The following is a 27,112-nucleotide window of genomic DNA, read 5'->3' on the forward strand; positions in this document are numbered from 1 at the left end:
CAGCGTACTTCTGTGTGCGCCCGAGTTTGACTTGGACGTAGCTGCACAGGAACGCCCTTACTTATATTGCCTGCTTCAATCCACCAATTCCCCATTCCCCATTGGCTGCGTTCTATTACGCGCTGTCCTGTTCTGAGCATGCGCAGTCGCACAGATTTGCGGGATACGCTCCTTAACGACTCAGGGTGTCTATGTGTACATAGGCAAACCGAGGTGGGGTGTCCTAGTGCTTAGAAACCCCCCTCCAAGCCTGGAGCACTGTATAATTGAGATGGCTGGACCCTGCCCCCGCTTCACACGGCTCTGCTTGAAAAGGGAGAGCTGTGTGCACCTAACAGTAGTGTACGCAGCATTGCCCATGTATATTATAGAGATAGGAAGAGTTGGAGAGCGGCCAAGCACTGTCTAATATTATAACCACGCCCCCATGCATGCTGGTCACACCCACTGGTGGCGTGGTGTGGAAACCCCCCTCTACAAATCCTGCATTTGCCCCTGGTGTACTCTATTAGAATAACCCCTCCAAGCTAAACTATGGCAGGGAGGAGGGGGGAGCATGATGGACTTTGAACCTTTCAGTGTTTTCTGGTACGTTATTCAGCTCAGTAACACACAGCCTGTGATACATATTCATTTACAATAATGACTTTACTTGCTGCTCTGACTGACAATTTCTTTACTTTTACATTCTATAAATTCTTAAAAAAGCATCTGTAAGAATGACTTTCTCACTTCCTGGAGTACCGCCCCCAGATCCTTCCGCTACATTCTTACAAATGTAATCTGACAGAATATTCAGACTGTTACTCTAGTAGCTATATGCGCGATGTAAAGATACACATATAACGAGTAACTGAAAAGATAACACACGTATGTGCTTGCCTTCATTGATGCAGGTAGCAGGCACAAGTAAATAAGCCAGTTACCACACTGTGTAAAAAGTCTAAAAAACGAAAACATTATTGTACAACTATTCACCATTATTAGTATAAAAATCAAATGACAATATAAGGTTATATGTTGTTGATTTCTCTTTATTGAAACTTTATTATTGAGACATGCCACTGTATTGTTAGTTTATTAAAAGTATAGGGCATTTTGGGTAATATATTTAATTAGCAGCGGAAAGGTCGCGAAGGCACTCCGCGGCGATATAACATTGCAGATTTCTCTTTGCCTCCCATAGAGGTTCTAGGAGAAATCTGCGATGTTGAGGGACCACAGTACCTGCAAAGGTGCAAACATGGCAACTAATTGAACATGCCATTAAAACTGCCCCCTAAATAGAAACACACAGACAAAACCTCTCTCTATTTTATGAAATAGTAAAAGAACACAGCAATTAAATTTCATGTTTTAGGCAACAGTAATTAGGAGAATATATTTGTCAAAGAAATCGCTCTGCTTATAGTTTAGATACACATGCCTTTCAATATCCTAGTGAGCTGTTGTGACAGCTTAATGGTGCTATAGATATGCAATTTGTTTTGTCATTTCCAGTATAGTAGCTGTAATTAAGAGATGAATAAATCTGGATTTATTTCTATAGATGACTAAAACCTGCATTTTTAATTTCCTTTTTATAATTATGACATCTAATGCTATGACAAATGAGTGCAACATTATCAAAGATCTTTTTATCACGGGGAGATTCCATTTACATAAAAACTGTCAAGTTGTGCTCAGTAAAATAACAGAGGGCTGCATGCGCCCCGAGTTGTTTAAAAGACAAGGTTGTCTTAGGATTCCTGCACGTGGGAGGGTAAGGGTTAAAGAAGGCTATGAAAGATGTGCTGCTTGGTTGATTACATGAAAAGGCTAATGGGTGAGAAGCTGGGCGGCATAAGTGAGTAGGGTTTTTTTTATTGAGGTGAGTGGGAGGGCTGGTCATGGAGCACTCTCCTTCAAAGTACCTCGCCCCCCCTTATCAGGGGCAAACGCAGGATTTGTAGAGGGGGTTTCCACACCACACCACCAGTGGGTGTGACCAGCATACATGGGGGCGTGGTTATAATTTTAGACAGTGCTTGGCTGCTCTCCAACTCTTCCTACCCCCATAATATACATGGGCAATGATGCGTGCACTACTGTTAGGTGCCCGCAGCTCTCTCTTTTCAAGCAGAGCCGTGTAAAGCGGGGGCAGGGTCCAGCCACCTCAATTATACAGTGCCCCAGACTTGGAGGGGTGTTTCCAGGCACTAGGAAACCCCCCTCGGTTTGCCTATGCTTATCAGGTGTCCAATGCTGAGTTAGAGTGGGTTCTTCTTGACTAGTAACGACAAAGTGCTAAAGTGATAAAAACAAACTCAGGCACACTGAAGGCATTGACTCACCATACACAGAATACGCCATGTTTCAGGTACTTTTAATTCCAGAATGATTATGTAGTCAGGACCAGTACTACCATTAGGCGAACCTAAGCCATTGCCTAGAGCGCTAATGGCTAGGAGGCGCCTAAACCAACTAAGTCAATGTTATAAGAGTTAAAGCTATAGGTTTTGAGAGTCAAATAAACATAATAGAAGACATTTCTGAAAACTATTCTTAAGATAACTGTATAGAAAAGCAGATGTCCGCAACAACCAGTCATACTGTTTTTCTATTACATTTTAGAAAATGAAAGCAAACTCCTAATTGGTTGATATTGGAAACGCAACCTTTTCAACAAAGTTCCCAAAAAAAACTTTTCTGGAATGCCCGCCATCATGTTTACAGTGTATATCCATCTTGTCCTAAAATACAGCCCACTGCTGGCTTCTTCAATGGTCTGATAAAGAACTGATACAAAATTTGTTTTTGTATTGGTCAAATTCCCAAGCAATAGCTTTATATTTTTGTACAAGTTGAACATTTCTCCATTGTCACCCACTGCTCATGGTAAAAAAAAGAAACATTGGAATGCTCCATTGTCGAGGACGACTGAGTGAGCTTTGAATATACTGTAATATATATATAAATATATATATATATATATATATATATATATATATATATTTCGGGAAGTGTATGCCACCTTCCCAGATCCCAGTTCTCTTTCTTGTGAAGTGGGTGAGGCCTTGATTGATGATGCCATTGATGTCATCAGGTCCCTATACTGCTGTGTCTAATTATGAGAATAACATCATTATGACCCGTCATTGGAGCAATCCAAACAGTAGGCACTTATAATCAGTTACATTTAGTGTTATTTGCTTAATTGACTCTAGAGCAACACCTGTGTGAACGCCTTTGCCTTCAATATGTTTGGTATCCCTCATTTACCCGATTGTTTCCACTTTGTCTACTACCTGTATTTGATTTCTTTTTATACCCTTTATAGCTCTGAAAAAGTAATAAAATATATTTGTTTCTTATTCCATTCCAGCAGCACCCAAAAATGCATCCAAAGAATCCATCGGACACCACCCTCCAACTTGAACGCACCCAACCAATCGCCCCACTGCAATGATATACTCACCTATTAACAATCCATGCATTACTTCGTACAAACTGTTGCTGCTGGGAACATCTTCGCTCCGTCCCCTCCTCCACCCACCCCATATATTATAAAATAAATTAATTGGGGTTCATTTTGCTAACATTTTGTTGTACGCTTGGGCATGAGCACATGAACAAGCTTCTCCAAATATGACAATTAGTCAATGAAGGACGCATCAAATAAGTGCAAACAAAACAATTTCAATCTTATAAAAACACAAACTTCTTAACTGACTTCTAGACAAGTGCATGTAAAAGTGTAGACAATATATAGAGTGCATCTGAATACATTGCACTCAATAGCAGGTTGTTTGTCAATATAAGACGTAGAGAAAAGGTTAGTTGAGGATAGAAACGAAAAGCAGTATAAATTCATACTCTATATATATATATATATATATATATATATATATGTATACTCATAAATAATATTTGGTATATTTTTTTATTTATATTTAATCTGTAAATAATCACACCGTGGATATGTAGCATGAAATATATAGCATATAGTGAATAAATTAAAAATAAATTAAATATATCTATATCTATCCATCTCTATCTATCTATATCTATCCATCTATCTATCTATCCATCTATCTCTATCTATATCTATCCATTTATATCTATCCATCTATATCTATCTATCTCTATCTATATCTATCCATTTATATCTATCCATCTATCTATATCTATCTATCTATATCTATCTATCTATATCTATCCATCTATCTGTCTATCTATCTATCTATATCTATCTATCTATCTCTATTTATCTATATCTATCTATCTATCTATATCTACCCATCTATCTATCTATCTATCTCTATATATCTATATATATATACTCTATAATTATAATTTATTAACCTGTGCTGCCTGACTTGTTATTGACTATGCATCAAATCATTTGTAGTATAGCAAAATTGATCTATTGATTTGAAGCCTAAGACAATAGCAGGCACGCTTCGGAACATGCACACGTGTGTTTGTAAGGATGTATGTGCTTGCGTATTGCTAACAACAATTACAATATGTATATAGTAATAAATATATAGATTAGCACACATCATCATTATGATAAATAGATATTGTTCCATGTCCACACTGCAAAGAGTTAATTGTCTTTGTAATGTCTAATATTTATCAGCTTTAGACATCTTTCTGTACAGCAGCTATTTCAACTGTGCTTTGGTTACTGTTTGTTTTACAGCAATAGTTCCCTGTCACTGGCGTTTAGCAGTCATGACAATATAATATAAGCCTACAGTGATAACACATGTATCAGCTGCTGGATATTATATAGCACCATGTGACGTGCACTGTACAATACTCACCTGGTGAGGGCTGTACCATGCTTCAGAACAGGTACATTGTGAACAGTATTCTCTACCAGACTCCGTTGCTTTCTCCATCCCTCTGTAGGGGCTTCTCTGAACATCACCCCAACGAGCAGCAAACTTTTTATTGTACGGTGATCCGGTGGGTAAGTGGTGGGAAGCATTTGGAGTACGATGATAAAGTCCAGGGGGCGGTTGGTGCCAACTACATGCACAGTAAGGATCACACATAATTCCAGAGGAAAAGTTGAATCAAGATCGGTCTGAGCGCTCCAGCAATCTACGTTGCCTGGTATGAAGACGAGAGCTTATCTGTGAGAGTTTTGCATGATGGACACTGGTTCCTACTGCCAAGAATTACTCCCAGAGTCCGGCTTGGTCGACAGACTTTTTACAGCTGTTTCTCCATGTGGAAAACATTGCGGGACAGAAAAAAAAAAAGAGCTTTTAGGGCTACACAGCAGGATGTGTTGGCTTCAAGCTCTTTGTCAATACACGAGTCAACTCACAGAGCAAGATGACAGCATCTCTGCTGTAGGCAGAACAATCAATGTTTAGCACAGCTGGGATAGCAGACTATATTATGTTTATAACCCACTACTGCCAAATCGCAGCAGTACAGCAAACGTGGAATTCACTCTGTAACCTTTACAGTACGCAGTAAGCCTAGTCCAATCATCCCCATGGTAAAACAGCCAGAGATATAAAAGAAAAAAACATCTTCATGGAAAAAGATGCAAAAACAATTAAAAATATTCATCTCTGAAGGCAATTAAAAACATTTCTGAGTAGCAAGACCATGCAGATTATAGTGTCATGTGCTGCTGGGAAGCATAACGACTGTGATTCCGATGTCAAGATGCATTTATCACAAAAAAATCACTGGACGTTAAATTAATTTGTGTAATAAGAAAAGCACAGCGCTAATTGCATCGGAGCAGTAATGCGGGTCCAATGTTTAGTATGCACGAATGCAAATTGGAAATGACACAGAAATATAAAATAATGAATATATTGTATATTGAAACAGTGCAGCTTTATTAAAATAGAGTTGCTTAATAGGAGAGTTTGATCCTCTCTAATATATGTGTGTGAACAAAAATGTATATGTTTCCGCTGGAAATAGCAGCATTGCAAATTGGGGGCAGTGATACGTCCCCAACAATTTCCACATGAGCCTTCCTTTGAAATCTTTCTAATGGGAAGTAAAAAAAGTAGGCAAAAATGGGGAACATTAGAGTTGCCGACTAAGGCAACAGAATGACCATAAAGCGTATGACATTGTAACCCTTTAATCATCATCACCATTTATTTATATAGCGCCACTGATTCCGCAGCGCTGTACAAAGAACTCACTCACATCAGTCCCTGCCCCATTGGAGCTTACAGTCTAAATTCCCTAACATACACACACACACACACACACACACACACACACACACACACACACAGACTAGGGTCAATTGTGATAGCAGCCAATTAACCTACCAGTATGTTTTTAGAGTGTGGGAGGAAATCTGAGCACCTGGAGGAAATCCACGCAAACACGGGGAGAACATACAAACTCCACACAGATAAGGCCATGGTTGGGAATTGAACTCATGACCCCAGTGCTCTGAGGCAGAAGTGCTAACCACTGAGCCACCGTGATTTATTTGCAAATTCAATAGACAAAATAAACTTTCCTTTTGAAGGTGTGACTAGGGCCTGAGCATCTTTTTGTATTAAATGTCCATCTCCTGTTCCTTCAGACTGTCCCCCGTTTTCAAACAGGAAGGGGAAGAACATGTTGTAGCCAATCGTTCATCGTTGCAGTGTATACACTTATGCATTTATCGTTTCATTGGCCCAATAGTTGGCTGAAAACACTGTAAACTGCCTTAAGCTGGGTACACACTACAGAATTTTCCACCAACTTTTTATGCCGATCGATTTTACAATCGATCAATGGTCCGATGGCTCGGTCCATGGACTGCATACACACTATCCTTGTTTTAGACGATAAAGGAAAGAGCGGACGTCCTATTAGCGACTTTTTATAGCCTTCTTGTCGTGAGCAATGATTTTAATTTCGTACACACTGAAGCAACATCGGTCAGATCGGTTGGAAATTTATACACACTACACAACGGAAAGGACATTGAAACGAAAATATTGAACGGTACGACCAACCAAATGAGGCGACAATCGTCCATTTTGGCAGACTTTAGACCATCGTGTCACTACACACACTGACCAGACTTTCGAACGAGCGGTCGTATGTCGGCTGATTGAGTCCATTATTGGACAAAAACCCTGTAGTGTGTACCCAGCTTTATATCAAAACTGAAAATCCTGTCAGTGATTCTGTTTGACTTTCCTAGATGATAAGAATAGATAACATAATGTGAGCGAAAACCTGATTAACTTTTTTTCTACCCGATGACTGTGTAAGCTCCTGTGGAAAGAGCTGTGAGTTTCTGTGTTGATATTCATATGGTAAAGGTAAGGCTATATATTATTGAGTAGAACGTTCCAAAAGCTTTGGTCGATCCGTAGGAAGACGGTTCAGTAGAAAACAGAGTTCACCTACAATAAACCAATGAAGTAGGGGCAGATTTATCAACAGTGCAAAAAGCTCTGAAATAAGTCTTTTTTCACTTTGCCCTACACGTGTATAGGGAACAAAAAGACAGTTGTCAGCGCTTATCCATTACACTGCATATCTGGGTGTATCTAGCAAAATGAAAACATGAGGTATTAGTTAATATTTTGATCAAAACATTTAAGCCTGCATCCCAGCGTCAAGGGCACCTCCTTATATGCAGGTCCTACACTGACCTACATGCTTTAAATACCATTAAAATGCATTTAAAATCAGATGCACTCACCTCCCAGGTATAGGGAAGCCTATCAATGCTATCTTTTATTTATAAAGAGCCAACATATTATGCAGTGCTGTACAATGAGGTGATGATAAAACAAGCAGATTATGTACAATGGCTCGAAGCAGAAGGTAAAGATGGAATTAACAGAAAGAATAACCTGAAAAATGCTATTATTTTTATTTAAAAATGATAAAATGGTACTTTTTAAAATACATATGCCAGTACTCCACCCCCAGAAATTATATCTGGTGGTAGGAGGGGTGGTATATATATATATATATATATATATATATATATATATACACACACAAGTTAACCCGTGCATGATACTCATGCATTCTAGTCAAATCAAGCTACTTAAGGTGTTAAAAAGGTTCTTGTCATGCATTTGGGCCATAACCCAGGCCTCAAACACCAACCACTCCCCACTGTCACCCCCGGCAACCACCAACCACTCCCAACTGTCACTTCTCCTTCAAAAGATATATATATATATTTTTTTAAAATCTTTATAAACACTTTTAACAATTAACAAATTAAATTAACAAATTAAAAACATCTTAGTATACCAAATTTCAGCCCTTTCTGAATTTTTTTTTCCACACACACTAAGAATTTAGTAGGTCAGTGTATAACTCCGCCCAGCAGGTGGCGCTGCAGCTTGGTTTTATTTTTTCCACACACACACACAGACAGACAGACAGACAGACTAACACACGCCACTAGACATTTATATTATAGATATATATATTGGTCCTAACGGGGCTTCCAGTTCCACACAACAAAGTTTCCAGATCAGAGCTCTTTTTCGCACAGCAATTAAGCAATAAAATAATGTAAAACATTTTAGGCTATAAGAAAACTACTCTTATTGCACCAATAAATGTAATGTTAATAAGAATAATTATTGTATCTTGGGGCTACACTGAGTAAGGCATTAAAGCCTTGAAATAGAACTTTCCTTTCCCAACAATTTCAAGTATTAAAAGACTTATTTCATTTTGACACAAACAGTATTTTAGCGCTCACATTTTTCCAAGCCCTGAGATCACTAATGTTTAGATTGTGTAACAGTATAGGAAGAATTATTTGGAAAAAGATACAAGAGAGCAGCAGCTTGAGTGTTGATGTTAAGCACAGTAAGCAAACTGTACTGTCGCTGTATCATGTGTTGGTGCTTCGGAATGTTGATAAACAACTTACTATTCTCTCTGTGTAATTGCGGCTATTATACTGCACAGAACATGTATTTATATGGCCCATTTCAGTAGATGTTTTACAAAACATCTACATTACGTTGCATGACTGAAATGCACAAAGTAGAAACTCTCCTGAAAGTAATGTCTACGGTCATGTTAAAAGCGTCCCATTAATTATTTAAGCTTCACCCTTTGTCTCCTAAAATACTGCTTGCCATTTATATAGAGGGTAACTCACATCAGTAATAGGTCATTGAGAGCTACCTTTATTTCTAGTGTTACTATTAGATGTTCTCTATTGCATCATTTTATCCATACTTGCCAACTTCTCCTCCCGGGGGAGGTGAGCGTGCGGGGGTGGGGCTTGACCAAACTCATCATTTTGACCACGCCTCTTAACAGTTGTCACAATTGAGGGCAATTACAGCAGGGGGCGGGGCTAAGATAAAGCGATATTTGCGTCATTAAGCCCCCCCCCCCCTGCCATTTATCTATTGCAGGGGCAAGAACCGGGAAGTTGCCCTGGTCTCCCAGAAATGCAGGAGTCTCCCGGACATTCCGGGAGAGTAGGCAACTACGCGTTAAAGAAAAGCAGCTAATGAGTCTCTAAAGACTAAAGTGTCTATTATATTTCTGTCTCCATTACTGAAGTCATGTTGTCTTACCTGTCAGTCTATGATTAAATCTTGGTCTCCATGAAAATGGCCACCTCCATAGGCATCAATACATGGACATAGGACACAATTTCTGAACAGTGTCATCATGCCACAGATAGCGAAGCCAACCACGTCTTGTACTGGCTCAACATCAGGGAGAATGCCAGACTCTTCTGGGAGTGAGGGAGATCACCCCTATTTCAGGGAGTCTCCCTGACATTCAGGTAGAGTTGGCAAGTATGATTTTATATCCACAAATAAATGTGCATCTCCAACGAAATGTACCCAGAATGAGCCCCAGGCATCCTATGGAACGCTGCGGCCCAGGTCTGCTTACCACCACGGACAGGATTGTGGGAGAAATTAAGCCAATGTGATGGTTTAAAAGTTTTCTGCACACTGTTAAGTCAGAAATGCCTCCAAATATACACAGTGTTCACCCTCTTTCCTCATTACAGTATCTCACCTGCAAAATAAAATATAATTTTTTTTATCTCTGCTTATTGTGTAATCGATGCCATCTAGCTGCTGTATTCCATTCATATGCCCATAGAAACGAACACTACACGGAGTTAGGACAGGTTCCAAGGCTTCGCTGAAGATACGTTGTAGATTATGACGATCTTGAAGAGTGAGGTGCAGGACTGACTATGTATATAAGGGTGGTTGGTAAGTTCTAAGGAATCTAAAAAAGATTTTTAAAAATAAAGGAGAATTTAACATGTTTACAGATGGGGTCTTTGTACATGTCCCCCAACTCCCAGCAGAATCAAGCGATCCTGAACATAGTATTCAATACCGGCGGAGCCCACAGCACTAAACCAGGGGCTATATATTTACATATAGGAAAACCGAGGGGGGGGGGGGTCCTTGTGCCTGGAAACCCCCTCCAAGCCTGGGACACTTTATAATTGAGGTGGCTGGACCCTGCTCCCGCTTCACACGGCTCTGCTTGAAAAGGGAGAGCTGCGTGCACCTAACAGTAGTGCACGCAGCATTGCCCATGTATATTATGGGGATAGGGAGAGTTGGAGAGCAGCCAAGCACTGTCTAATATTATAGCCACTCCCCCATGCATGCTGGTCACGCCCACTGGGGGCATGGTGTGGAAACCCCCCTCTATAAATCCTGCGTTTGTCCCTGGGCCACTGTCGCCTATAGCACTTATCTGGCGGTAGTTCCCTCTGGTGATAACATTTTCCAGGTTTTGCCGGAGATAAGTTTAATGCTACTTAAAAAGAATGGTGGCAGTACAACTACTGGCTCCATTCCTGTTCTGTTAACCTCATCTCGCAATGGCCCGGAAAAGTGGTAAGTTAACCCTTACTGCTCCGGGCCAGTATTACCAAAGAAGCCGAGTATTGTTCAGCTGCTCTGTCAATATTTTATTGCTTAAATGGTGCGATAGGTGATTATTTTTTTTAAAAATAAATAGACCCCTAAATGTGTCCATGCTGCTCCATGTTAGGAGGAAGGTGCTTCTCTGACAGAGCCGACAGGGTGTAAGTAAGAGCTTGGTAAATATGCACTGTGTGGATTGGTTTAAGTAAGGCCAGTGATGTCACAGCAGCTCAAATAACTGCAACCGTTATACATGCAGCAGATCCTATCAGGACAATGTCTTACTGGTGTGGACGGAGCTTTATATGTCTGTAATGGAGTATAGGAGGTACTACCTTGCTTTTTAACAGAGCTACTGCAAAACAATGTATTTTACCTTTATGGTCTATTTCTGAAAGATCCACTCTTGGGGCTAGATTTACTAAACTGCAGGTTTGGAGAAGTGGGGATGTTGCCTATAGCAACCAATCAGATCTTAGCTTTCATTTATTTAGAGCATTCTACAAAATGACAGCTAGAATCTGATTGGTTGCTATAGGCAACATCTCCACTTTTTCAAACCCGCAGTTTAGTAAATATACCCCTTGGGGTTGAGAAATGCTTTGTAAAGTAACAGAGGAAGAGTGTGGCGGAGGGGGGTAGCACTGTAGTAAATACACATTACTTTCTTTTATATCACATTACACTGATGTCTTACAAATTATTTTGCTACAGATAAAAGCAACTCCAAACAAGAGCATTTTATTCAAGGTCTGATGCAGTAACAGGATCTAGGAACAAAGACATACATTTCTGTTGCAGTTATTGTCATACAGCGTAAAGCCTACAAAATCTCCCTTCTAAGGTTCGTGGCTGTGACATTGGAACATTTACATCGCTCGCTCATCTGTTTTACCATTGACAATATTAAGCTCATCTTCAGCAAATTGAATAGTGTCACAGTGATGTGAAGGTGATAAGAAACCATCATCAAGCTTTTCCTATCTCAAAGCGCAGGTTCGTAAAACTAATTTCAAAGATGAAGATTGGATTGATTGAAGTATGGAAAAGATGTGCGTGAAAAATAATAAATAATCAAGGAAACATTTCACATTTACAAGTCACATTTGGCCTCCTAATCTCTGGTGCTAAATAACTTGTTTATCAAGGTTTTACAGCTAGTTTGCTGCATGTAAACCATCTGACAATGGAACCACTTATTGCCAATGTCAGTATTCTCACTTGCTTCTTTCCTTGCGTTCAGGTGCTTCTTGCACCAGTCAACACCGTTACCTGACGTTTACTGCATTGAGGTTGATGACCTACAATGACCTCCTGTAGGGAAGAAAAAACGCTAATTAATAACACATTTGCGTTTGACATGCTCTTTCACTGGTGCTTCAACTTGCTTTCTTAAATGTAATTGGAACCCCAGTGGGCACCCGGCCTTTTGTCGTTAGACAAGAATGGAGAAATATTCCAAGGGACACGAGCATGAAAAAATGTTTTTAATTTTCTCTATCTAATGTATTTGGAATCACTGTGAATGCCGGTCCATTGCGGTTTCTACAACAGACTTTCAGAGCAGGCAGGTCTCGTTTCATTTTTTGCTGGCCCCACCTACGGGTCTGTTTTAAATTTTAATTGAGCACAGAATTTCTTCCTGCTTTTCACTTCCCCTTTTAAATATTTTGCCATATGTGACTGTATGTGACAATGATTAGTATATAAATATCTTTTAATATTAGTCAATAAAGATGATTTTTAAACTAGTGAGCTGGAGTACCTTCTACGCACAAATCTAGTCTTGTGGTAAATGTAGTTTCATGAGAATTTGCAAGAGCACCCCCTCTAAATGAACTAATAACATCATTCTGCTACTGCATATAATAATTCTACCATTATATAGGGTGACAAAGAGATATTTAGCTGGCAATCTGCAGAGAAAGGATGCAAAGAGATTACACAATTGTGCAGCAGTGAACCTAGTTTAAAGAGAAACAGGTGGAGGACATATGTGTGACAAAATAATAGTATAGAGTCTGATTAAATAACATAGTTTGAAAGTGTCTTTTTCCCACAGCTAACAGCAGGCTGACTGGGTGCATCTGCAGTCAGAGTAATCAAAGCAGAACAGCTGATAAGAACTCCTTTTTAAAGGGAAGGTGGGAGTGTCACCTGCCCATCAAGCTAGGGCTGTGGGTGGAGTACACAGTATTAAAACCTGCATGTGTTCATTGTTCAGTTTGACCGACGCTGAATAAGTCAGCAGGTGTCTAGAGAGCTGGTCTCCGTTACTTTAGTGTTAGGGTCACCAGAAAGTGTGTGGAACGTATATATGTTGTCTATTACTTTGCTATTCTGACAATAAAGCAAAGTAAACAGGCAGCACATTGGCTTAGTGGTTAGCACTTCTGCCTCACAGCACTGGGGTCATGAGTTTGATTCCCGACTATGGCTTTATCTGTGTGGAGTTTTGTATGATCTCCCCGTGTTTGCGTGGGTTTCCTCCCACCATCCAAAAACATACTAGTAGGTTAATTGGCTGCTATCAAATTGACAGTAGTCTGTACGTGTGTGTGTATGTTAGGGAATTTAGACTGCAAGCTCTATTGTGGCAGGGACTGATGTGAGTCAGTTCTTTATACAGCGCTGCGGAATTAGTGGCGCTATATAAATAAATAAATGATGATGATAAACGAAAAAGAAGTTGTTCGTTTCTGCATCAAGAGAAGTGTACCCGTGTCACAGTATGATAATTGGGGATAGTCCTCACCTAGTGCGAACCTATTTTGTTTCATGAAAAAGGTCTCCCTTCATGAGACCTCCCACTCCCTCGACCTACTATATATAGCCTCGGCTACTGGAAACACTGGCGAGTAGTGAAAATACTGTAAAAATAGCAACTCCAGCAATACAACAGCATAAAAAAAACTTTTTTCCTGCAAAACGTTATCCACATAAAGGTTTTGCTTAAATATTAATGGTGCACACTTAAGATGATGGTGTCCATGTAACTAAGTCTGTTATATAAGATAACAGATTATGAAGAGCCACAGCCATCTGCTTAATAGTAACAATACATGTAGACAGCTGGCATCTCATCAGCACAATCACATCACTGTGTCTATTCAGTCTTGTGTTTATTTTCCTAAAGTATTCATAGACAACATTGATGTCCCCAAACTAACATCCATAACATCTCTCATTATTGTTACCCAAAGGCAAACCCGCTTCTTGTTGTGAATCACTGGGGCTCCCAGCTGATGTCTTTGTCTAGTGCGGACACTTAACCTAGGTAACCATTGGAAGCTTAGTTATTATCTTGTTGACCAGTTAATACATCCAGATGATAAAACTCCATTATTGTGTTTCATGTGTTTATAAATAATTATTTATAGTGTTCTGTATAAAAATGGAAACAGGTGTTTATGCTCTGAATGATTACTAAAGCGAGAATGGACTTTGGAATCAGAAGTTCACCCCTACTGGTGGCTGTGGTGCTCCTTTAGAAATGTAATATATACATATATATATATATATATATATATATATATATATAAATATAGATATATAACAACTGCTAATGCGCATGGTACATAAAAGTCACCAACACTCTGCTGATTCTATAGCTGACGCGTTCCCAACTTCCACGGACATTAATGTAAGCACAAAAACTGTGCAGCGGGAGCTTAATGGGATGGGTTTCCGTGGCCGAGCAGCTGCATGGCAGCCTCACATCACCAAGACCAATGCCAAGCGTCGGATAAAGTGGTGTACAGCACACCGACACGGGACAGTGAAGCAGTGGAAACATGTTCTGTGGAGTGACGAATCACGCTTCTCTGCAGTTAGATGGGCGAGTCTGGGTTTGGTTGATGCTGGGAGAACGTTACCTGCCTGACTGCATTATACCAACTGTGAATTTGGTGGAGGAGGGATAATGGTATATATCTATTCCAGCATGACTGTGCCCCAGTGCACAAAGCAAAGACTACAAAACAAGGTTTGATGAGTTCGGTGTGGAAGAACTTGACTGGCCCTCACAGAGCCCTGACCGCAACCCCATCGAACACCTTTGGGATGAACTGGAACGTAGATTGTGAGCCAGGCCTTCTCGTCCAACATCAGTGCTTGACCTCATAAATGCTCTACAGAATGAATGGGCACAAATTCTCCCAGAAACACTCCAACATCTTGTGGAAAGCCTTCCAAGAAGAGTGGAAACTGTTATCTGTTAGCTGTTTTACACAACTCAAAAACTTTATATTTTATAATCTATAGTTGAGATACTTTGTGAATGCAATTTATCAAGTAGAGTGTACCTATGATTAGGCAGCAAGATTTTTGGGAGGATGGGCATCAACAATTAGATTTTGCTCTAGTGCATCTGGGTGGTACATGCCTAGACACTACAAGGGTACCTAGGTGCTCGGAGAGGCAGAAAAGCCTCCTGAGGTGCAATGTTCTTCACGCTCCAACCTGCTACCCCTTTAGTATAACGCCTTTCATTGAAAGTATATTGTTCAGTTTTTCTCAGAAAATACTGACCGGTATAGCCTCACTTATAGCTTATAGTTATCATTGGGATTACATGTGGAATGTGGGCGTGAGAAGCTTTTTTTATTACATTGCTTGGAGTGCACCTAGAAATGCAGATGCAATATGGGTCCCAGTACAGGAGACACGAGGACTCGCCACCCCTTTATATTAATATTCTTACTCTGCAAAAGGAAATCTTACTTCTGCCCTGCTCAGCAAAACCAGGCGCATTGGTGCACATACCCTAAATTACTGAAAATCAGTATAAAATGTAACTAATGTCTTCTTTCTCTCCATCGCCAACGAGCCGACTTGAGAGCCTACCTGGATCCCCTAAGTTTGGGTGGGCTCGGTTTTCAGGAAACAGAGCCCAAGCATCTCTAGTGTGAAGTCCTGTGGGCATCCAAGTACCTGCGAGTCCTTCCAGCTCTACAGGAACGGTGGCTACTACAGTTGATGACCTCTATTCTTCTTGTTCTGAATGTTTATTTCAGTGGCCGGCAGCCCTAACACTTAACAGAGAAGAAAAAAAGAAAAAAGTTGATGGAGTTGGTGCAGTTTTGTTAATGGCTTTGTCTGCTAGTAGAAGTATTTTATATTGGATTCGGTAAAATACAGGCAGACAATTTGGGGATTGAAAGAGCAGAAAAGTCATTGAAGAGTGTTTTGAAAGAAAATTCAGTCTGACTGCTTCATTCAAAATAGATTGTAAGAGTGAGAGTCTGGTAAGGGGAAGACTGTTAAGAAGAGAATTACAATAGTCAATGCCTGAGATGATCAGTGCATGAATTAAAGTTTTTGCAACGTCTTCTGTGAGATACGCACGTATTTGTTACGACAACTAGTGCGGCATAAACTTATAGAACAGATATAGGAGGTCTTCATCTATAGCAGCCGCCTTTCCCGTAGAGACTGGTTACGCTCACAGGTACTCAGATGCTCCCAGGTCTTAAACTCTAAGTAGTATAAGTTTATACTCACACAGCTGCGCACGGGTACAGGTGATGGCACACGGAACAGCGGCGGACCAGCGATCTGTGGACCGGACGGAGCACCGTAGGAGGTGTCAGAAAACAGCACGGTCAGGGTCACAGGCAATGGTTCGGAGTCCAGGGACAGGCAACGGATCAGGATCACAGGCAAAGATTCAAAATCGGTACGCAGGCAGAGATCAAGTGTCACAGGCAAAGGCTCAAATTCCAAGAACAGGCAAGGGGTCATACACAGGTAGTCAATATCTAAGGTTCTTCACCAACACAGAACAGGAGCAGGCTACAGACTGGCAGACAGAACTATAACCGGCAGGGAGGCTAAGCCCTCCCTGCCTAATAAACAGGCACTAGCCAATTGGAGCAAAGCACAAATCAGCCCTATGGGCTGTCATAACGTAAGGAAGTGACATAGGAAGTGATGTCCCGGTCATCATAGCGACGGCCAGGACGCAGGTGAGTGAGTCGCGGCGGCTGGCGTAACAGTATTATGGAAATATTTGTAAGGTGCATGTATCAAGATTTGGAAACATACTGAATGTAGGAAAAAAGGACAGCTTTCAGACACCTAGGCAGTAAGTTTGACGGGTATGGTCTATTGTCGCGTTGTCAACAGAGATATATCAGGTAGGTAGCTTCTGTTGACTGGTGTGAAGATTGGTAGCTCAGTTTTTGAGAGATTGAGTTTGAGGTGGCCAGAGAACATCTAAGATTAAAAGGCAGTTAGGCAGTCAGTAACGCGAGCCAACACAGAGATCCGTAGAGGATAGATACATTTGGGTATCATCCGCATAGAAGTGATACTGAAATCCAAAGGAGCTTATTAGTTTTCCAAGAGAAGTGGTGTAGATAGAGAATAGCAGAGGACCTAGGACTGAGCCTTGTAGTACTCCAACTGCTAGAGAAAGTGGAGAGGAGGTGGATCCAGAGAAACTAACACCGAGAGAATGGTTTTATAAGTAAGATGAGACACAGCATAGAAAAGAGCCCTAGAGACTGTAGCAGTTGTATGATAAGTCAGCGGTTAACAGTGTCAAACACAGCAGAGAAGTCCATAGGATTTAGAGGTCTTTAGATTTGCAATGATCAAATCATTGACCAGCTTAGTCAGTACAGTGTCTCTGGAGTGTTGGAAATGAAAGCCAGATAGAAGAGTGTCCAATTGGTTGTCGGAGGAAAGGAAGCATGTGAGGTGAGTGTAGGCAATACTCTCAATAAGCTTGGAAGGGCACAAAAATGTAGACAATGTACACAAAATGTAGAAATTAAGGATAGAAGTTTTCGTAGAGAGGTGGAAGGTTATTGAAAATAAATAGAACTAAGATTTCGGCGGGGATGGGGGTCATGGTAGAATTAGAGTACAAAGAGGTTAAAATGGTGAAAAGAGCTTTCAGGTTAAATGGTGATGGTTTGAGAGAGAGAAATGGAAACCAAGATCAAAGCAAAGGCCATCACAATGACCAGAAGAGGCCAAGAGAACCCAAAATTAATTTTTTTTTCTGCATGCAATGAAAATACTGCCATATTTTATATGCAAAACACAAAAAAAGTATTAGCGAATGGAGGATAAACCCTCTCAATTCGCAATGTGTCAGCACATTTACTAATAGCACTAAATGAGGGTAGGAACATGCATTCAAGAGGGCGCTTTGAAAGATTTGGAAAGTGATGGGAAACAGGCGATATGTCTGAGGTTAGTTGGATTTATATAGTGTGCTGAATGTGAATGACAATAATCTCACTACGCAATACAAATCTGTTTCTGCAGTGCTCCCCAAAAAGAGGTTCACCGTTGTGCTAACTCGGTACTTCCTTAAAAACGTCTTCACTCTGTCCAAACTCCTCCCCTCTGCCTATGCAAATTGCTGCTCCTCCACCAATCAACTAAAACGTATACACCCCAACGGAAATCCAGGTGAACTTGTGCAAATTGAAGCATACAGCGGATCCAAAGCTGCATTTGCTCTACGGATCAGTCGTTGTTCGTGTTGTAATTGACCTCTAGCAGGATTCGGGATACCTACCCGGAATTCGGGAGTTTACCGGACATTCCGAGAGAGTAGGCAAACATAGCGCAGCCAGCTGTTTTGTGGTATGAAAATATTCAAGAGTAAACAGCATTTTAAATCAATAGGGAACAGTAATATCACTACGCCACACATCTATTTGTGACTCATGTCATTGAAGTTACTAGTTCCTAGACAATGAATACGCTGAATACTGAATCTACATGTCCACTTTAATATGATTTTGCTATTTTTTTCACCTCTAGCCAACATGAGAAGAAGCTACAAAAGTGAATCTATCATGTCTTTGCGTAACATTAATTGCAGTATATTACTGTATGCCAAGTTAATGTATTTTTTTTCAAAGCCTATCATAACACTTCAACATTTCTACCATATGACAAACCCCTACAGCTCAAGCAGGCTAAATCATTTAATCTCTCATTAAAATAAACGACTTCAAGAGATTGACTTGTACGCAAACGAAATCAGTTAGACGTCCTCGAAATTATGTTAAATGTGTTGTCATTACTCATGTCACACAAATATAATTTATATCAATTTGTTGCCTACCAATAGGAGTCTATCCTGTTCATACATATTTAATGTCAGCCAAAAGATTCACTGACCTTTTCGGTTTAAAATGTAGAAACCAGTGTGCAGGAAAATATATCCATTTTCAAAGTAGAGATTATCTTTCATTTTATACACAATGTTAAAGTAAGGTCAATCTGTACACAGAACCTAATTTACTCACACATTCCACTTCATAATGTATAACTTCCAATAGCGGTCCAAGTTCAAATTGTGATAAATTGTGATAACAAACAGGGAGTGTTCCAAAGTTATTGGCCAACCCCAGGGTCGGATTAAGGGAAGGGAGCCCCCCGGGCTCAGGGTACTGAGCCGCCCCCCCCCCCCCCCTTGCCCCCCAGGAGCTTACCTCCATTCGTTGTTCCACTCCCTGTAGTGCGTCCACGGCGCGCTGTAACCTCCATAGTCTCACTCTCACGAGATCTCCTCAGTAAGGCGCCGCGTAAGTACTACAGTGACAGTAGGCAGCTAACAGCATAACATTTGCTGTTAGCTACCTGCCATTCTCCTTGAACAGGTGACAGTCGGAGCCGGGGACATCCCAGACCTGATGAATGCCAGCGGGCCCCCCAGCTGCCCGAGGCCCCTGGGCTGTAGCCCCTTTAGCCCTATTGTTAATCCGGCTCTGGCCAACCCCCAAAAGACCCTTGAATTTCTGTGTACACGAGTGATACTGTAAGCAGGTACATACCTCCAAGCAGCCAGGACTAAAGTGTGGAACGACATGACAGTCACGCAAATTGGGACTGTCGTGGCTAAATCAGGACCGCTGGGAGGATTTTCTGTGAATTTCTTAGCCTTGTCTTTATGATTTTTAGCTTTGAAAATCTCCTCTCACATTGGACTTCAGTAACTGTAGTAGTGTCTACAGAGCCGTAACTAGGCAGGTGCGGGCGGTGCCGTCGCCCAGGGCGCGCAGCAGCCGCCCTCTACCTGCCTCTGTACCTTCAGCCTTTTACTTGCACAATGGAACGCACGTGTGTTCCACTGACAGGAAGTTTGGCATTTGGAACACAAACTTGCGTTCCAAATGCCGAACTTCCTGTTAGTGGAACTCTCGCTCTCTTTCTCTCTCTCTTTCTGTTTACTGAGAGGGAAAATAAACTAAAAGTTCAGGCAGTGGCAGCAATAACTAATATCAGAAATGGACAAGACAAGTTTACATATTATCTGAGATTTCCCCAGTGAAGATATGTAAATCAGTGATACTGACAGCAGATAATAGCTGGAGGTGAATGAGGCGGTGGTCGCCTGTGAGACCCCCTTGTACCTCACCTTACAGAGGAGCTTCTTCTTCTCCTCCATGCTTTTGTGCTCATGTTTGGGGTCCGCAGACATGTAACAGAATTCTTTCCGAAAAGTGCTAGCCACACCCCCACATTAAGTTGGCCACGCCCACTTGGTAACTGTCACTCCCACTTACATGCCCTGTCTCGCCTAGGGCACTAAAATGTCTAGTTACAGCACTGAGTGTGCAGATGGCTTCAACTGTGAAATCTCGTCATTACATTTATTTACAAGTTCCAATGCCTTGCTGTGAACGTTATCAAATGTTCTTGTCTGTTCCTTTAACTTTATTGTAGCTGAATCTACTAAACTCCATGCAGTAAACATAACTAAACCACTTGTCTGTAAATAATTTGATAACGGGGCTGTAGTTTTAAATATATGCGAGTAACTAAACACTGTCAATATTGTTTGAAACTTTAGAAGACTTTGAAGTCAAATATTTGTTTCTTGCTTGGCTTTTACATCAAACTTAATAACCATGTCAATAGATTTACAAAAGTACTGACAAAGGCATCATCATAACGTCCTAATATAGGTGTTACTGCATTGGATTTTCCTGATCATCTTGTTTCACCAATTAGCTTTAATAGTTTCATTGTTTCCTGTCCTAGATTTTTTCCAACAACTTCTATCCATAAAGTAATATTCTTATATGATGTTTTCACGAATGTTGCTAAATTCTGGAGCAACTTAAGGCATGCAACATTTTGGTGTTTCAGTTATCACCAAATTGAAGACATGGACATAGCCCCATATATATGAACATGCTGATCAGTCACATCAGAAATTTTACTTTGTACTGCTCAGGGTAGGTTGCAGCTCCATCTGTACTACCAGATAAACATTTTTGGGAATCAATTTTAAGATGCTGTAATGTTTCAGTCAATAGATCACAAAGTCCTTATCCTACCGGACCTTTCTGTTCCCTGATGAAACTCGCAATCTGCCGGTGTGGGAATTGGATTTGGAGATTACTCTGCAGAGGTTTGGGAGACAATCAGTCAAAACATTTATAAAATGTCTAAGTGTATCAACCACTCAGAGATGATGATTAAGATTGTATACGGGCTGTATTTCACCCCAGATTGGCGCCACAGAATCTGGCCCTCAGTATCTAAATACTGTTGGATAGAATGTGGTGAAATTGGCACGATCATGCATTTTTTTGGGGGGACGTGCTCAAGACTCAGATCATTGTAGGATGAGGTTTTCGATCTGATATCTCAGGTTACTGAATCCAGTATCCTCCCTTATCCCCTATGACACTTTTACATCTTTACCTGACCCATCTTCAACGTCACAATCACCATGCCACTGGGCATATACTCATCGCCACTAGGACGGCAATAGCCCAGCATTGGAAGTCTCCATTACCTCCCCCCTTTCTAAAATTATTGCCAAAACTCAACATAGTTATGTGATGGAAAACATTGGGTTTAAATATTCCACTGCCACGTCCTCTCAGCTGATCAAGTGTTTCCCATGGTACAAATATTACATTGATCATCAGGCCCCCCAGGAATCTTAGACTTTAAACTATCTCCCATGGGTCTTACTGTAATGTCGTTCCCGACTGTTCTCTATTGCAGTGCTGCTTGTCTCTAAATATGTCTCCATCCCCCTCTCTTGCTGCCCTCTCCCCCTAGTTCATCTATTTCTGGCTTTTATACAATAAACAGAGGGCGCTCTATATATTAAGGCAAGTGTGGGCAAATAAATTTAAAATAAATTAAAAACGGAATTATGTGAAAACTGTAAAGAACGTGTAGTGTTTGCAAAATCCAACTCTTCTTGTTGTAAATAAAGTCATGTTCTTGTTTGGATATAATGCCCAATTGAAGGCCTTCCTCTAATAGGTCTTGAAGTTCATTCTGATATTGAGATGTAGGATCCCTATCTAGTTTCCGATAGGTTTCCTCATCTGATGGGAGGCGCTCCAGTTCTTTGGTATATTGGCATGTGTAAGATTCACGTCCACACGGACTCTTGTTTTCTGGATACCGCACGGTCTTATCAAGAAAGAGCTATAAGCAAGAGTTGGATTTTGCAAACACATCCCACTACACGTTTAATTTATTTTAAATTTAATTGCCCACACTTGCCTTAATATATACAGCGCCCTCTGTTTATTGTATATAACCTTTGATTCTGATGTGCTGCAGCTTTCTCTAATACAAGAGCGCCCGATCCTATATTTGTTAATTTCTGGCTTATGTGTTATTTGTCTGTCTAATGTTTTTCATTATGTGTCAACAATGTTGATTGTACAACATTTTGATATTATTGATTTTATCCAGTATACATTGTTTTTGTCTGTTTTGTTTTATTTTATAAAATCAATAAAAAACAAATTCAAGTTAAAAAGTCTCCTGTCCTGTACCATCATTACTTGTCAAGACTGAAATTAGTCGCTCACAGATTGCCACGGTTCAATGCAGGAATACAGCTAAGGAGCCATGAATATGGTGAAAAACACTCAATGTTTATTTGCTGAAGAGTACAAAACAGAAGGAGTAATAATGAGCTTGAAGTAAATACCATGTACATGGCTGATGCAGGTAAGCAGGAGGTATAATGAGCTTGCAGTAAATACCAGGTACACGGCTGATGCAGGTAAGCAGGAGGTATGGAGACATCCCAAGCAGCAAGAAAACCAGAAGCACAGCAGACGGAAGCAACAACAATGTAACAACAATAACCAGCAATGTATGCTGGGAGTGACCGGTATACATAGGGAGCAGGTGCAAGGGATAATTAGTGTAGCAAGATTAACTCCTAAAGGACTAGAAGCAGGCACAAATGCAGCACCTCTGGTGATCAGAGGTACTGCTGCTAACACACAATAATAAAGTCTAATAGTCCTGGAGGCAGGAGCTGCCAATACAAAGCAGCAAGCTGCAGGCAGATTGTGACACAGATGACACCTGTAAGCACATACCGAATGATAATGTTAAACTGATTTATGCTTTTTTTGCTGGTAGGGGTAATATTCCTGAAATTAAAACTAAATTAAAATTACACCACGCTGGGAAAAATGAACATCTACAATTAAATGTTGAATCCAGCATTTGCCATAAGTTTGTACGTTTGCATTTGATAATAATAAGTTATTATTGTTGCTTTATTATTCATTTTGTGAACTGTTGGAGCATATTGTAGCGAATTTCTACAGTACGGCAGCGAGGTCCATTATTTATTTCTGCTAGTAATACATAATGGACCTCGCTGCGAGAACACGTCAATGGGAATATGTTTTATAGATGCAGTTATTATTAACAACAATTCTAGCAATCACTGTAATTTTAACTATAGAGAAAATAAAAGGTATCATTATCTATTGAACTTGCATTATGCATATATATTATTATTTGAGACTGCAGCTTAAATATATTTACTACCTGGGCAGCACAGTGGCTCAGTGGTTAGCACTTCTGCCTCACAGTACTGGGGTCTTGAGTTCGATTCCCGAACCATGGCCTTATCTGTGAGGAGTTTGTATGTTCTCCCCATATTTGCATGGGTTTCCTCTGGGTGCTCCGGTTTCCTCCCACACTCCAAAAACATACTGGTAATTTAATAGGCTGCTAACAAATTGACCCTAGTCTGTCTGTGAGTGAATTTAGACTGTAAGCCCCAACGGGGCAGGGACTGATGTGAGTGAGTTCTCTGTACAGCGCTGCGGCATTAGTGGCGCTATATAAATAAAGGGTAATAAGAATGCCTAGTATTTTTGCACTAATTGTATACAATGAAAGAAAATACATTATATTTAAATTAAAGGCATAGGGTCACAGTATATAAATAATCATATTTAAATACATACCTTTTATATAACACAGCAAGCACGAGGTGAAGAGCGGACGAAGCACACTCAAACTGAGGCCGATGCAGTGAAAAATATTTGCTGTCTTTGCAATGTATGCAATAGCTGGATACAAAGTTGACTCCGGCTGTTCGTCACAATCCCAGGCTGGGATTCCCAGCTAAGCTTCATTGCACAGTCACAATAGTAAAGATCTGAGCCTGTATAACGTATGAGTCGGCCTCGCATAACCCGAATCAGAATTATTTTTTCAGAGTTATTTATATTCTTAAATATAAAGTATCCTCGAAAAATGATTTTATTACAATACAAATACAAAGTAAGTTTTAGTTGCATGCAGTAATAGTTATGGAACTTCTATTTTATATATATAATACTTTTAAAAGATCCTTTAACAGATTGCTTATCAATATAGTATACTTTAAACTTATAACAGTATATTTGAGGGCTGTTTTGTCTAGATAACATTTTGGCCAACTTTTTACTTTTTGATTGTTGAAGCTACATCTGTTTTTTACTGTTGTTTTTCTCCAACACACTCAAAAGTCAGTTTGCTGCAAATAAAAGGTACTTACGGACTGCTTTAGAGTCTACGTAAGTAATAAAGCACTTTACCAAGCAGCGCAGAATTATGCGGCTGTATTTGAAGTAACTCAAACTTATCCCTGGAGAGGAGGATTGGGATGTACACGTGCAAGCTCAGTACAGTGAGTATAGCACACCCGCTGGAGATGTGGCCTAGGTAAGACTTGTCTGGATCTCCAGGTACGAGTTTCAGAAGCAGTATCATTTGTGATTTTGAAGCCTTGGTGTAAAGATTTGTGCTGATGATGACAGCATCACTGTGTATATTTCTCTTTCACTCTCTTTTGAATACCATGAAGAGCCACAGCCCAAATATCTGTGTTTCTTGTTCTGATTCCCTTCTAGCCCTCAACCTGGTCAGCACGGGGCTAAAATCCCTTGGGTATTAAGGCCAGCAAAAAACTTGCAAGGCCCCCAGCACTGAAACTCTATCTGGCACCCCTGGGGTGGTGAGTTTCAGAGTAATATAGTATAATACATTATAGTCAAAACTTAATTAAATACTATTCTGGATGCCGTTAAGGAGTCCAGTGGTGGCAGCAGCTTAAGTCCCTCCTACTGCGGCTTGAGGGCGCAATTGGGATAGAGAAAGGGAACGGGGGCAAAATAAGCCCAGCCGGTTCCCAGCAACAACAGACAGGGTGGCTTAGGTGGTCCATCCTGTCACACAGGGTTATTAATATCTTAAGATACATGAAACTATAAATTCACATGTAGAACTGCAATTAGGTTCGGGCTCTTAGTATTATTGCTAATTAACTGGTAGTGTTTCCATAGTCAAGTTAGCTGTCCTTTATATTTATATTTGTAATTCAAATCCAAAATCTCATGCTTACTTGCATAGAAATTAGCTGATTAAATAGCAAAACACTCCCAGAATATTTTTGAAAGGATAAAATATACATTTACAAATCACAATATATATTGGCATGGAAAACATTTCAGTTTGCAAAATGCATCAAATTGTCTGCCTTACTCGTAACAAAAATGCCGACATTAAGTTTGTTGGAATTGGGCTCTTAGAATCAATCTGCACTAAGTTGTGGCACAGACTGGAGAAACACATGATGGAAACCATAAAAACGTTACTGCAAAGTCCCGCCTACTTTTGTAGTTTAGCCTTATTTATATAAATCATTAGAGGGGATGTCTTTATTATGTTCCTATATTGTAAATTGAACAATTGTATTACATTGGTTGAAATGTTCTTTTAAAGTTTAAAGTGCGCAAGGACGGATCCATTGAAAATACAGCCCAATGTCTACTTTCCACCACTTCCGAGGACAAAAACGAGTCTTTTAAAGGGAGAAAAATAATTTGCATGCACAAACCAGGGAACAAACCCTAGAAATGTTTCTTTCCCACCCCTTGAAGCTCATTAAATTATCTTATTCCACAAAACAAACTCATATTTTTGCATATGGGCACGATTAGTTATCAGTATCCTGGATCCGCCCCGGCTTCTCCCATGGGAGAAAAAGTTTTGCACTCCAGCAGCACACACTGCCATACTGATGTCAAAATCGACACGCGCATTTGTGTAAAAGGGTCCTATTTATTGACATATGGTGATGGTAATTGAATATCACCTATTGCCATTTTTTCAATAAAATCTGTCAGAGGCAGTTGAGTGTACTGGCCTGGCTTGGTAAGGGTTAATGCACCGCTTGGCCGCGGCAGTATAAGGGATTCTGTACATGCGCGATCTAGCAAGCCAGACTTTCAATTCCACTAATTAAAAAAAAAAAAATTAAATCGCAAAAGATTAAAATATTTATGAAAAAAAATAAAAAAAAATATTTAAACAACATTGGCCATTGAAAAAATGCTTTACTCTAAGCATAAATCTTTTCATATATTTTCTTCTAAGCTGGCGATCACAGAAGGATTGCGAAGGTACTCATGCCGCCATATACCTTGTTCAGTAGGCTTTCCATGCTTTCCATGCAGGAGTGCCGAGAGGGGGGGAGAAAGTACAAAGTATCAGGGCCCGGTCCTGCCAGGGGACTCGGACCTGGCTGTGTAGTGGGAGGAGCCACCAAGCTGGCAACTAGGGAAGTCGCCCCAAGAATTTGCTGTACTGGGTCCAAAATTCCTCTTGTTGCCCCTGTTTGCAAGGGGAAGCATTCCTGTTGAGACCCGGATAATCTTATCCATACTTGCCTACTCTCCTGGAACTTCCGGGAGGCTCCGGAATTCCCACGCCATGGTGGAGGAGGGGCTTAATTATGTGATATTGCGTCAACAAACCCCACCCCCCATTATTCAATGTCGCGAATTGCGGCATTTCATAGCAGGTGGTTTCATAACAGTGGGATGGTGTTCCCACTCTCCCTCATACACTTGTTACTTGTCCTCTTCCTCCAGAGAAGATTTAAAAGTGGACAAGACTGATCTTGCCAGCGACAGGGTCTACGGTGATGACCC

At 40.5% G+C, this 27,112-nt stretch overlaps 1 protein-coding gene across 9 annotated transcripts in view; it reads right to left on the reverse strand.

The window, feature by feature from the left end:
* Positions 1-27,112, reverse strand: part of DLG2 (discs large MAGUK scaffold protein 2) — a 1,188,444-nt gene that overhangs the window by 466,063 nt on the left and 695,269 nt on the right. The window contains exon 1 of one of the 9 annotated variants that reach the window (XM_075198645.1): positions 4,812-5,226. The exons of the other annotated variants lie outside the window; for them this stretch is intronic. Within the exon in view, the coding sequence (XP_075054746.1) occupies positions 4,812-5,045 (234 nt within the window). The 5' untranslated portion in view covers positions 5,046-5,226. Of the gene's footprint in view, positions 1-4,811; positions 5,227-27,112 lie in introns of those variants that run through there. 9 annotated transcript variants of the gene reach the window in all.

The sequence above is a fragment of the Mixophyes fleayi genome, chromosome 2 (assembly GCF_038048845.1).
Source record: "Mixophyes fleayi isolate aMixFle1 chromosome 2, aMixFle1.hap1, whole genome shotgun sequence".
NCBI lineage: Eukaryota > Metazoa > Chordata > Amphibia > Anura > Limnodynastidae > Mixophyes > Mixophyes fleayi.